Source organism: Sarcophilus harrisii, chromosome 3, assembly GCF_902635505.1.
Source record: "Sarcophilus harrisii chromosome 3, mSarHar1.11, whole genome shotgun sequence".
Lineage (NCBI taxonomy): Eukaryota > Metazoa > Chordata > Mammalia > Dasyuromorphia > Dasyuridae > Sarcophilus > Sarcophilus harrisii.
The window spans coordinates 542,868,039-542,880,563 of record NC_045428.1 but is presented as its reverse complement, the minus strand read 5'-3'; the positions used below and the strand labels follow the sequence as shown (position 1 = coordinate 542,880,563).

General features: G+C 49.1%; 1 protein-coding gene across 1 annotated transcript; it reads left to right on the top strand.

The window, feature by feature from the left end:
• Positions 1–1,010: 1,010 nt before the first annotated feature.
• Positions 1,011–12,321, top strand: FHL3 (four and a half LIM domains 3). The gene is made up of 6 exons (XM_031962186.1): positions 1,011–1,114; positions 9,535–9,706; positions 9,869–10,043; positions 10,148–10,317; positions 10,595–10,781; positions 10,964–12,321. Exons 2-6 carry the CDS (start codon positions 9,551–9,553, stop codon positions 11,116–11,118), a joined length of 843 nt encoding a protein of 280 aa, XP_031818046.1. The 5' UTR covers positions 1,011–1,114; positions 9,535–9,550; the 3' UTR covers positions 11,119–12,321.
• The last annotated feature ends 204 nt before the right edge of the window (positions 12,322–12,525 follow it).

Here is a 12,525-nt window from a genome sequence, read left to right as displayed (position 1 = left end):
GAAATTACAATCGATGACCTCAAAGGTCCCTCCAGCTCTAGGTCTATGGTACTATAACTAGTTGTTCTTTAAATAACCTTCCAACCTTAAATCTAACGATTCTATGACCTGAGACACCAACATGCCCTATCCTGCCCCTGCCTTGGCTACAGCTAAGCTACCCCCAATTGAGTTCCTCCCATTCCAGTGGTGGATTCTAATTTGTACTCAGTAATCATACTGGGCTAGGGATCTCAGGGACAAAAGACACTTCCACTCCAAGCACAGATAGGAATTCCTTGAAGCCATATTCAGATTCTTGGAGTAGAAAGATTCCACTACAGAAAAGGGAAGAGATCAGTGGATAATGGGTGAGTCAGACGACCTGGGATAGTAGAAAACGAGCAGGATCTGGAATTCTATTTTCTGCCTTTCAGATCCTAGTTTTGACACTTTTGTCACTTGTGTGATTCTGGGCAAATCTCTCTGGGTCTCAGTTCATTTAAAAAATGAGGAGTTTGGCCTCTTAATGGACTCTTCATACAGGTGCCATATAAAAGTCCCTACCAGCTCTAAATCCAGGAGGCTAGGGTTCAAACCCTAGCCCTTCTGTCTAGGTGATTTAAGCAAGGCGTTTATACCCTCTGGGCCTCAGTTTCTCAAAACGAAGGATTGGGCTAGATTAAGAAAATTCGAAATTAAATGTGAAGCCCGACCCTTACCTGATAATATCTCCTGGTTGTTACCCACAGGGGTCAGAGGAAGGGTCTCCGAAGGGCCTCAGGAAGGCTTTCAATTCAAAATGCCTACTATGTGCCAGGCCCTTGGCTGAGGCTCAGGGCCACAGAAGGACAGGTATAGATAGGCCGGGCTTGGGGAAGGGGGCTCGGGGAGGGTAATCCGGTGGAGGAGGCGGGGTCCCAGGTTGTGGGGAGAGAGCAACAAGGAGGGGGGTGGGTCCGAGAGGCACTGGGCTGAGTTGGGGGGAGGGGGGCCGGGGGCGGGGTCCGGGCTGGGCTGGGCGGGCTCCCGCCCTCACTTCCTCCGGGAGGGGTTAGGGACGTTGTGCTCAGAGTCGCCCACACAGTCTCGGACAGGAGTCGCTTGAGCCGCGAGTCCGGCCCCGGCCTCCCAGGTAAGAGCCACCGCCCCGCGCACGGCGGCGGGCAGAACCGGCCGACCGGGACCCTGTCCCCCGCACCCCGCACCCTGCCCTCGCTGCGGCTGCGCCCCCTCCTCCACCCTATTAAACCTCCTGGCTAGACTCGACCTTTGAATTTGCCCCGCAGCCCCACGTCCCGGGAGAGTCAGTCCCCTCCTGCTGGGACGGGAAGGTGTGGCGGGAGTGTGGGGCGCGGGGGGCGCCGAAGAGTTCTCGGCTGGTAGGTACACAAAGGGTTAACGGCAGCGGTTTCTCCGCCTGTCCCCGGCTTGCTTGCCTGCCCGCTTGCCCAGGGTTCCAGCTTCCGAGCGCCCCCAGAGCCCGGGAGACCGCGCTGAGCCGAGCTGCACGGTCGCGGCCGGGGATGGGAGTGAGCTCCCCGCTGCCGAAACCCCACTGACATCTCCCCTTCCCCGCCCTTCCCCAACGGCCGCTGTCTGTGCCTTCCCGCTGGGAACCGGCCGGTTCGTTTCTGATCCTGGCCAGGCTCTCCCTGGGGGGACGAGGGAAGGGAGGCCGGGGAGGGGGGGGGGAGGCTCCCGCTGTCCCGCTGGGTGTGGGATTGTTGTGGGGAGCCAAGTCGGAGAAGGAAAAGACAGAAACTCGGAGACACCCAGAGACTGAGACACAACATTTAAGAGACAAAGATGGAGGAGGCATCAGGGAAAGAGAAACAGAGACTCAGACATACCTGGCTAGCCCCAAACTTTGATCTTCCGATTCAAATCTCCGTCCCGGAGTCTCAGCCCCAGGGGAGAAAGACTGAATGAACTGCCCATCCCGGAGCCCAGGGGAGCTTCCCTGCCGTCCCCTTCCCAAGCCTTTTCCTTTTTCAAGCAGCATTGGCCTTCCAGGCCCCCATGTTGGGGGAGGGGGGAAGAGAATTTAGGTTTGGTGCCAGGCAGCTGGTAGGAGACAGGGAGGGAGAAAGGAGGGGGGAGAGAGGAAGGGAGGAAGAGAGTTAAATTTCTCCCCTTGAGTATTCTGTCAACAAACCCACCATCCCCAGGAATCTGAGGAAGGGGAGGAAAGGGGGAGGAGGGCAGAGAGAGAAGGTTGTAGTTGTAGTCACAGCTGGGGGGTGGGGGGCAGGGCAGGTTTCTGTAGCCAGTGGGGAGATGAATCTCCTCACATTTGTATGCCCTTCCAAACAGCGTACTTAGTGGGCATAGTGGGAAACTTGATTGGCATGAACCTTTAGGGAACTGGGAGTGTCTGACCCACCTCCACCCCCACGGGGAACTTAGCCCCTAACCCTGTTAATGGTCTCTGAGCATTTCCGAATCTCTCTTCTCCCCTGAGAATTCAGTATTGGCAGCCTCTTAGCAACCCATGATTCCTGTGGGACTCAGAGGCGATTCACCAGGTGTTATCAGAAAGAAGGTGTCTGGGTAACCCTGAAGTCTGGGATTCTTAGAGTATTTTTTTCAACTGGAGCTAAGCAGCCTGAATCTGGGGGGAAACCTGGGTTTCCACTTGACTCTCCTGCTGGACAGGCTGACCCAAGAGCCCTCACCACATTTTTGCCCTTAGAGAGGGCCTCCGTTATTTGGCTATAGAGTACAACAATTTTAAAATGAACTTGCTCACCTTCATGGTCCAATTCTTTGAAACCTCTGAAATTCTCTAACTCGTTTTACAGATGAGGAAATTGAGGCAAACGGGGTGAAGTGATTTACATGGGATCACACAGCTATGACATGTCTGAAATCAGATTTGAACTTGTCTTTTTGACTTCTGGACTAGTACTCTATCCAGGGTGCCATTTCTTACCTAGACTTGATCACTCAGTGGGGATTGCCACAATCAGAGATCTGTTAAGGATCTTAAGTTAAAAAGGCTAAGGTCTCCCACTTCATCCAGGGCCATCTTCAGTCTTCCTGATGTCCATCTGGTCACAGGACCCAGATGGCTCCGGAGGAGAAAGTGAGGCTAGTGATTTTGCACTGCCTTCCCTCCCCTTAAATCCAATTCACTTTCATAGAATACAATAATTCTGTTCAATTCAATTCACCAAATATTTATTACCAAATGAGTGCAAGGCACTATGTTCCATTTCAAGAATACCAAGATGACAATTTCTAGAGCCACTGCTCTAACCTGACCAGGACTTAGACTCTGCTGTGGAGGACCCGACTCAATGGGAACAAAACTAAACCTCCTCCTAGAGAGAAAGTGATAGGAGCAAAGAGTTAGACCCAGTGCTATAAGAAATTTAAGAAGGGAGAGCACACAGAAGATACTCCCTCTTGGAAGAGTCTCAGTCTTGGACTAAAGCCTAGGAGGGGATGGAGATTCTTTAATCTTTGTTACCCACCAACACTGCACTGGGGAAACTCAAAACCTGCCCACTCCTAGGCATAGGGAATCAATAGCATAGGGTGCTGCCCCTGGCCATGCAAACAGACTTCCAGGAGTTAAGAATAGACTAAATGGCTCAGTGTAAATCTCAAAGAGGTGGTATTCTTTTGCTTGTAGCTCTGGTACTCTGGAAGAAGAGGGAATCAAATACACTAAAACTGCATCCTAGTGACTTCTTGCCCTCAACCCCTATCTGGCCAGCACCTAAAGTTGAGGGGCAGAAAGTACAACAAAAGCAGATAGAGGGTATAAAGTGGTGGGAATGGGGTAAAAAAGGAGGAAGAAAAAAGAGAGTGACTTTGAGAGTCTCTCCATCTCACCCAGAAGGCTTGGCTACTACAGGAAGACCAGATGGACTTTGTAGTGTACGGAGTATTGGTCCAGAATCTGATGTTGGTTTAAGTTCTGCCACGGGCAGCTAAGAATAATGTCTGTAGTTGCTACTTCAAAGGGTTGTGAGGATTTAATAAGATAATCTATGCTAAGTGTTTTATGAATGTCAACTAGTATTATTCTTCTCTGATTTCCTCCTCTCCTCAACTACGGAGGGGAAACCCCTTGTCTCAAGAGCTGGAAGCCAGGCCAGAGAGGAAGGAAAGGGTCCTGAACACTCCCAGATGGATGTCCTACCACACTCCCCACCTGCACTGGCCACTCTTACAAATAGTGTTGAATGGCCAAGCAGAGCTTCAGATGCTGAGCCAAAGGAAGCATGGGCTGGGGGTGGGGGGGTGGAATGGAGGGGAAAGAATGGGGAGATAGAGGTGTCCAGGCTAGAAGGGAGGAAGATTCTGGAAAACAGGAACTTATTTTCTCCAGAGCTTTCTCAATTCTGCACAGACCCTTTCCCAGAGGGGTCTTCCCCTCTGTACAGAAGGGGAAGCTGAGTCACAGAGAAATAGTCCCCTCAGGAATACGTTCAGGGATCCTAATAGAGTCCCGTATTGTCTGCTCTTAGAGACTTTAGTCAGGTAAGCACTGATTTCCTATATCATATTATACACCCTAGAGGAACAGGAGCCAACAACTCATTTCTGATAGCTCCTCCCCAAACCACCATGGCCCAAGGAACTGATCTGAACTCCTGAGTCCCAGAAAAGGAATGTCCCTGGAAAGGATCACTGTGGTCAGGGTAATCTGACAGGGAGTCTCAGTTCCCCAGGAATGACAGATCCCCAAAGGAACCTCAGCTCTTTATCTGGTTTCTTTCCCCTAAATCCATTGATCCTCACTGTTTCAGGGAAAGAACTCTCTAGGGCACTTAGTCCAACTCCCATGGGCTTATATGAGGTGGAGGGAAACGAGATAATCCCAACCAACCTGGACTGAGCTCAGCTCATCAGAGTGAGGTTTATCGGGGAGGAGTCCTCCATTAAGGCTTCCTCAAAGTTAGAACAGAAGATCTTGGGGAAGATCTGGTCTCTTGCCTGCAGCTCCCTCTCCCCAGCTCTTCCAAATGTGGGAGGGGAAGGGAACAGGAGAGTCTGTGGGGAGGAAGAAGGGACAGCATTTAGGGAAGTGTGATAGTAAGGGGGGCAGAGAGGTACAAAGGATAAAATGAAGGGAACTGAAGGGGAAACGGAGGTGAGGCAGGAAGACCAATTGAGTAACGAAACTTGTGTTGGGGAGCAGGGTGGATTAATGTAAGGGGAGGCCTGAAGGTAACATGAGGAGGGATGGGGAGAGGTGTGAAGGGCAGCTGGCTAGCCTGGCTACTTTTTTCCAGTGGAATCAGATGTTCTGGTCTCTGTCCCTTTAACTTCCCCGGCTTTTCTCTGCTTCTGCTACAGAGCCTTCCCATCTTCTCCTCCTCCTTTTTCCAGCCCCTTCCTGTCCCACTCGGTTACCTTTCTCTGTCTCAGCCCAGGCTGGGTTCCAGGTGCCCCAAGGAGGCCAGATTTGAGGCTAAGGGCAAGGAGACTGATCTCTGTCTATGGGACTTCTGTCTTAGGAGCTGCTGAGAAGAGGGTTAGGGTAACCTGGGACCCCCCTTCTCCCCAGCCCCCAGTCCCACAGACTCCAGCTCCTGCGCCTGCTGCACAGGCAGCTGCGCTGATGACCTCACCCCACAAACACGCTTTGTTCCTGAGAAAATGGAAACTGTCTGAGGTTTGGGGGCCGGGTGTCTGCAGCAACAGCTCCTAGGGCTCCCCTCCTTCCGCCTCCCTCCCTCCTTCCCTCCCCCCCTAGCCCAGCTGAGAGCCAAAGGGAAGTAGGATTTAGATGTAGGAAGATAAGATAATTGTAGCTCACATTTTATGTGGCATTTTAACGTTCAAAAACTCCTTTTTTCTTGACAACTATGAGAAAGGCAGAGCAGGTTATTACTACCCCTATTTTACAGATAAGAAAACTGAGGATCAGTGAAATAGAATGACTTATTCAAAGTCATATAACTTTGTGATCAGGGCTGAGTGGCAGAATTGGAATTCACACTCCTCCTGGAGCCAAATTCCACCATAAAATTCCATCTCTGCTTTCCTGCCTCCAAGTGCAAATTCTTCTTTATATGTCCCCTTCAGAAAACCAGGAAAAGGCAGAGAGGGAACCATTTACTACAGAGCCAGGGGGAGGGTCAGAATGACCTTACGTTCTCTTAAACCACAGGTTAGTCAATGCTAAAGTCTGAGGAGAAGCCAAATAAGATCAGTCATGGCGGAGGTACAGGTAGTAGTGACCTGTCTGAGAGATACTGTACAACACAAGCCTCCTCCCTTTTTGTACCCATCTTTTTTTTTTTTCTTTGTTTCTTTCCATTTGCTAGTGAATTTTGACATCTGGCCATCTGTGCTCCCCACAGATGCTGCATATGTTTGACACCAAGCCTGCCAGTTCATGCTGTGGGAAAACAAATGGATTTGAGTGGCTGGAGGCCTGGGGAATGGAAGGGAAAGAGGCAGGCTTAGGAGAAAGGGCTTCTGGAACCCTAACTGTTCCTCCTCAAGTCCTAGGAACCTTCCTACACTGAATTCTCACCTTTCAGCTTCATTCTGCCAACTGCTGCCTCCTCCCACCTTCAACCAGTCAATCAACAAGCATTAATTAAATGTCTGCCAGGCACTTGGCTAAGGGCTGGGGAGGGAGAGAAGAAAATTAAATACCCTGGCCCTCAGGGAGTTTACATTACACTAGAACAGGGCTTCTTAACCCCTACCATCACTGAGCATATTTCTTGAAGTATATTTGGATTACAATAAGCATATTGTAATATAATTGCTTTCTTTTTATTTCTATGTTTTTATACATTTTAAAAATGTGATTGGAAAAAAAGGATCCATGACACAGAGGTTAAAAAGCCCAGTAGAGCAATACAATATGTTTGCAAATGGGTAAACTCAAGATATATACAAAATAAATATACAGTAAAATGATAGGGCTCTAATAGGGGAACAGAGGTGAGGGGAAGCAACTTTTGCCATCTCTCTTTTTTTTTTTTTTTTTCCCCTGGGGATGGACCATGAGGAGCTAGTATATCTCCCTCATCACCTACCCCTGAAGTGCCCAGCTGCTAGTGTCATCCCTCCAAAAATTCCTTTCCACTTACTTTGTATATTATTATTAGCTGGATTATATAAGGCCAATGCTCACTTATAGGTCACCCCTCAGCCTGCTACTTAAGTAGTACTTTACCCCAAGCTCTAAGGTAATCTAGGAGTGTATTTATTTACTCATTAATAACATTTAATATAGCTATCAGTAAAACTAAGTTCAAGTTTAAACCTCAGTTCATCAAATCTTTTCTGAATCATAGTTATATATATTTACATATTAAGTTTCTTAATTTCATAAGATTAAATAAAAACATTTTATCTGTTAGAAAGAACACAGTCATAGTCACTTGCAATCATTAATGTAACTGCAGATTATTTCTTCTGGAAACACAGTTCCATCGTTTAGTTCACTCAAGATCTCAAATAAAATCCTCTCTCAAAAAATCTTATAATCCTTTTTGAAAAACAATAATTTAAACAATACTATCAAGAAAGAGAACCTCTCCATCCTCTGTCTTTTAACTTCTTTGAAACCATCACTGAATCCTCTCAACACAATTACAACAGCAATTTGTACAAAAATCCACTTGGCTTTTAAAGTTGTATTAACTATAGCCTCTTTGGGAAAGGTTTTGGAAAAGATGTTATTATATTTATGTATGTGTATGTTGTCTTTACACCTACAATGTAAGTGCCTGAAGGGCAGGGAGTTCCATAGTTGGGCTTCAGATCCCCAGCACCTAGCATGATCCCTGGGACATAGTAGTTTCTCAATAAATGCTTGTTGATTAATCATAGATTTAGCACTGGAAAAAACTTGGAAACTAAAACTTCCCCCTTTGAAAACTTTAAAGCATTATATAAAAATAGTTAACTGATGAGGAAATCAAGGGCTTGAATGTGAATGAGACCCAAAGTCAAACAAGTAGTATGAGAGCTGGGATTTGAACCCCAAACTTCAGACTTCAAATGCAACAGACTTTCCATACACCAGAGTGCTTCCCTTTCTCCTTATCTCTGACCCCTGTTCTCTCTGACACCATCCTGGCTTCTAACCCCAGACTGAAGTCTCTCCCTGCTCTGTCCACAATTCTGGGCTCCTGAATCACAGTTTGCTCCCAAAATAAGGTCTCCTTGGCGCTCTCTGAGTACTTGGGAAAGGGGTAGAATTTTTCAAGGTGAAACTCAACAGTTATTAAGATGGGGAAGAGAGGAAGCCTGACGGTCACTTTGCCCCCTTACCCAGATCAGGGAAGGAAAGCTTGGGGTGGGGGAAGTAGTGAGGGGGGTGGTTAGTGGAAGGAACTTCTCAGAGCTAGGACAGGAAGTGAGTCACTGGTGGGGGAGGGGGTTCATCCCTCCATCAGGCTCAGCTAGGACCCAAATTAGGAAGCAGTCTCTTCTTCCTGTCCCTGACCTGACCCTTCTCCCCTGGAGATTCAGAGTGGGGTATGTATCCACAGAAGATGGGGAACCCTCCACACACCGGCTATGTTTGTCCACAATCCCCCAAGGCCTCTCGCCAGCCTTCAGCCACTCAGCCCCGAGATAAGACATCAAAGGCAAATTCTCCTCTGTTCTTTCCTCAATACAATTCAGTCACATCTGGCTTACCCCTTCTAGGGCTGTCTCTGACTTCTGCCTCCGCTGCTTGGGATGAACTAAATTCCCCGGTTTAGCCCAAGAGTTGAGAAAAGATTAGGCAAGTTTTGAAAATTGTGGCTCTTGGGGCTTTGACATACCATATGACAAATAGCTTCAGGCCAAAGAGAGTGAAATGTTTCTGGTATTAACTATCTGTGTGTCTAAGAAAGATTAGGTTAAAAAAAAAAAAAAAACCAACCCATATTTCTTATTGCGCCATCCTGATTGTGGTACCCATGATAACTATCCCCTTTGCTTACCCCCTCAGGCCCACCTGATGCTGATCTTTCATATTTTACTGAGTAGGTCTGAGGGATTCAAATTCCTCCTGATTTTTTCTGTTCCCTTTGCACCTGGTAACATCTATCTCCTCAGGCTATTATAATAATATATAATATTACATGATAATTATATATTGATATAATAAGAAGAATTACAAATAAATAAATGCATCAGCTTGATTGTAATATCCATGATGACTATTCCCTTTGCCTATCCCATTCTAGCTCACCTGATGCCGATCTTCTTATTTTATTGAGTAGGGCTGAGGAATTTAACTTCCTCCTTCTGACTTTCTCTGTTCCCTTTACACCTGGTAGCCCACCTTCTTGAGTATATAATAATATATATCAAAATGATTATATATTAATATAATATTATAAAATGAGAATTACAAATAATAAATAAATGCGCCAGCCTGATTATAGTATGTAGTACCCATGATGACTGTCCCCCTTGCCTACCCCATTCTAGCCCATCTGAAGCCGCTCTTTCTTATTTCACTGAGTAGGGCTGTGGGATCCGAGTTCCTCCCTCTGACTTTCTCTGTTCCCTTCACACCTGGTCACCTGCCTCCCTGGACACGAAACCCCTAACTTGTTCTGATCTCCCCCTCAGGGCCCTCGTCACCACCATGAGCGAGGCCTTCGACTGTGCCAAGTGCGGGGAGTCCCTGTATGGCCGGAAATATATCCAGGCAGAGGGTGGCCCCCACTGCGTCCCCTGCTATGATGGCACCTTCGCCAACACATGCGCCGAGTGCAAGGAGCTCATTGGGCACGACTCTCGGGTGAGCAGGGTGCAGCTGCCATGCTGGCACTGGTCTCTATGCTTAGGTTCTTTCTCTGAGAAATGGGAAAGGGGAGGCGGGCGGGAATGGAGGTTCTGCCCAGAGACCACACGGCCCTGAGATTGGGGGGCTGGGGTGACCCTAACCCGGTGTCCCCCCCAGGAGCTGTTCTATGAGGATCGTCACTATCACGAAGGCTGCTTCCGCTGCTGCCGCTGCGAGAGGTCCCTAGCGGACGAGCCTTTTACTTGCCAGGACAATGAACTCTTGTGTAACGAGTGCTACTGCAGCGCCTTCTCCTCCCAGTGCTCGGCCTGTGGGGAGACCGTCATGCCTGGTACGGGTCCCTGAGTGGGGAGGATGGGCATGGGGGCTGTGTTGGGCTTGCAGGGGGAAGGGTTGTGCCTTTCCACCCTTTGACCCCATGTCCCTCTCAACTAGGGTCTCGGAAGCTAGAGTACGGGGGTCAGACCTGGCACGAACACTGCTTCCTCTGCAGCGGCTGTGAGCAGCCCCTGGGCTCCCGCTCCTTTGTGCCCGACAAGGGCGCTCACTACTGCGTGCCCTGCTACGAAAACAAATTTGCCCCTCGCTGTGCCCGCTGCAGCAAGGTGAGATGGGGAGAGATGGGGGAGGACATGCGGTTGTGGAAGGCTTGGTCAGGGCTCTTGATTAGGGGTTGTATCTCTAAAATGTCCAGCTCCTTCCTGTGTCAGCTTCCCAAGGTGTTGCCCTGTCTTCCAAGGAGAACTGGAGAACGATGGAAAGGAGCGCCCCTCTCCTTGAGACCACGCTCACTCCCGCCCCCCTTTGCTACCCCAAACTGCTGTCTCCCAAGTCCCTTCACCCTTGGCGTCATGCCCCCTGACCATGTCCCTGTCCCACCAGACGCTGACACAAGGAGGAGTGACTTATCGTGATCAACCCTGGCACCGAGAGTGCCTGGTCTGCACCGGCTGCCAAACTCCCCTGGCCGGCCAACAGTTCACATCCCGGGATGACGACCCCTATTGCGTGACTTGCTTTGGGGAGCTCTATGCACCGAAATGTAGCAGCTGCAAGCGGCCCATTACAGGTGGGGGTTGGAGCTGTCAGGGAGAAGGGTTGTGGTGGTAGGGGCAGGTTGGGGACCTTTCCCTGACCCATAATGGGGACCCGTGACATTGTAGCTGGAGGAGTGGGGGAAGCCTTCCGGGAAGGGGAGGAGGGTATTGGGGGATCCGACCTCACCTTTTCCATTTCCCCTGCCCCAAACAGGACTTGGTGGGGGCAAGTATGTGTCATTTGAAGATCGGCACTGGCACCACAGCTGCTTCTCCTGTGCCCGCTGCTCAACCTCCCTCGTGGGCCAGGGATTCATACCTGATGGAGATCAAGTTATCTGCCAAGGATGCAGCCAAGCTGATCTCTGAAGGAGCCTCCCCGGCTGGGGACCTCCCAGGATACTCCCACCTCAAAACTGGGGTCTACTATAAACCCAAATGTCCCCTTGGCTGTCCCATCCCAAACTCAGGATGCCCCCATTCCCACAGCTCCCCAATCCCAGTTCAGGATGTAGTGAGCTCCCTGTTGCTGGAGGTATTCAAGGAGAGGCCGGACGACCATTTGTTCAGGATGTTGTAGAGCAATCTTTCTGCTCAGGTAGAGCTTGGACCCTTCTAACTCTTGGAGACAATGGAACCCGAGATCCTCACTAAGGGCCTCCCGCCCTGCCTGAAATCCTAACCCCCAAGTCTCTAACCAAAGTCCTTAAACTCGAGACCACTCCTGCCCACCCCAAAGCCAGGGCCGAGAGCCTCAAAACCCTGATTTTCTTCATCCTCCCAGAGGGTCTTCCACCCAGGCCATCTCAGCAGAGGCCTGACATGACCCTTTGCTGTCCTCATCTGTCTGAGGCTTGGGGTGGGGGCAGGATGGGAGTATGGCCGTGAGGAGGAGAAAAAGACACAGGGACTTCATTGGGGCCGGGGGAGTGAAGGGGAAGGGGGAATCATCCATCCTCTCTCTCCTTCCTTGCTTCTGCAATAAAAGTGTGATGAAACTGTAGCAGTTATTTTTGAGGTGGGGAGGCTTCCTCTTTTTGCCCCCAAAACCTTTTCTCTCTTCAAAGGGCATGGGTGCTAAACACACATCTGGCAGGATCTCTGGAGAATGGTGGTCCTCTCCTACTGCCTCTGCTGTGGAATGGAGCCCAGTGAAAGTGATCACACAACCTCTCCCACTCCCCAGCACACACAGCGTCCCCCACTTTTTCCAAGGCCTGGCCTCCTGCCACAGCTTGAAGAATAACTTGAATCTTCTGCCTTTTCTGGGGATCAGAATGATGGCAAAAATAAATAAATAAATAAAAACCACTCTTGCTAGAGTGTTTGAAACATACAGAGCCCTTTCCCTAATGTCAGCTCTGGGCAAGCATCATTTTTCACCATTTTACTGATGAGGAAACTGAGTGCCACGGGCAGAGTTCATACATCAAATGACTATCAGGAAGATGTCTCTATTAGAAACATCCTAATTCTAACCTCCTTGACTCCCCCTCCCCATATGTTAGATTTCTTAAAATATAACATGACAGGGTTACAATTTTAATGACTCATATCTCTGTATCCCCAGGGGCTTCTGCTATGTCTGGCACATAGTTGGTGCTCAATAAATGCTTGTTGATTGATGGTTTCTATAGCTCTTTAAAGAGGCAGGAATACAGTACAGTGGATAGAGCCAGGACTTGGAAATCAGGAAGGCTGTTTGCTGCCGCAGGGCAAGTATCAACCTCTGATAAGAGTTTTCTCATCTGTAAAATGAGTATAATTAATAGTAAC

What these genes read in the sequence shown, in the direction of transcription:
- FHL3 (XM_031962186.1), top strand. Translation starts at nt 9,551, where the DNA reads ATGAGCGAGGCCTTCGACTGTGCCAAGTGCGGGGAGTCCCTGTATGGC. An exon ending in TGGGGAGACCGTCATGCCTG is followed by an intron (nt 10,044 to 10,147) that starts GTACGGGTCCCT and finishes CCTCTCAACTAG; the next exon opens with GGTCTCGGAAGCTAGAGTAC. An exon ending in CTGCAAGCGGCCCATTACAG is followed by an intron (nt 10,782 to 10,963) that starts GTGGGGGTTGGA and finishes TGCCCCAAACAG; the next exon opens with GACTTGGTGGGGGCAAGTAT.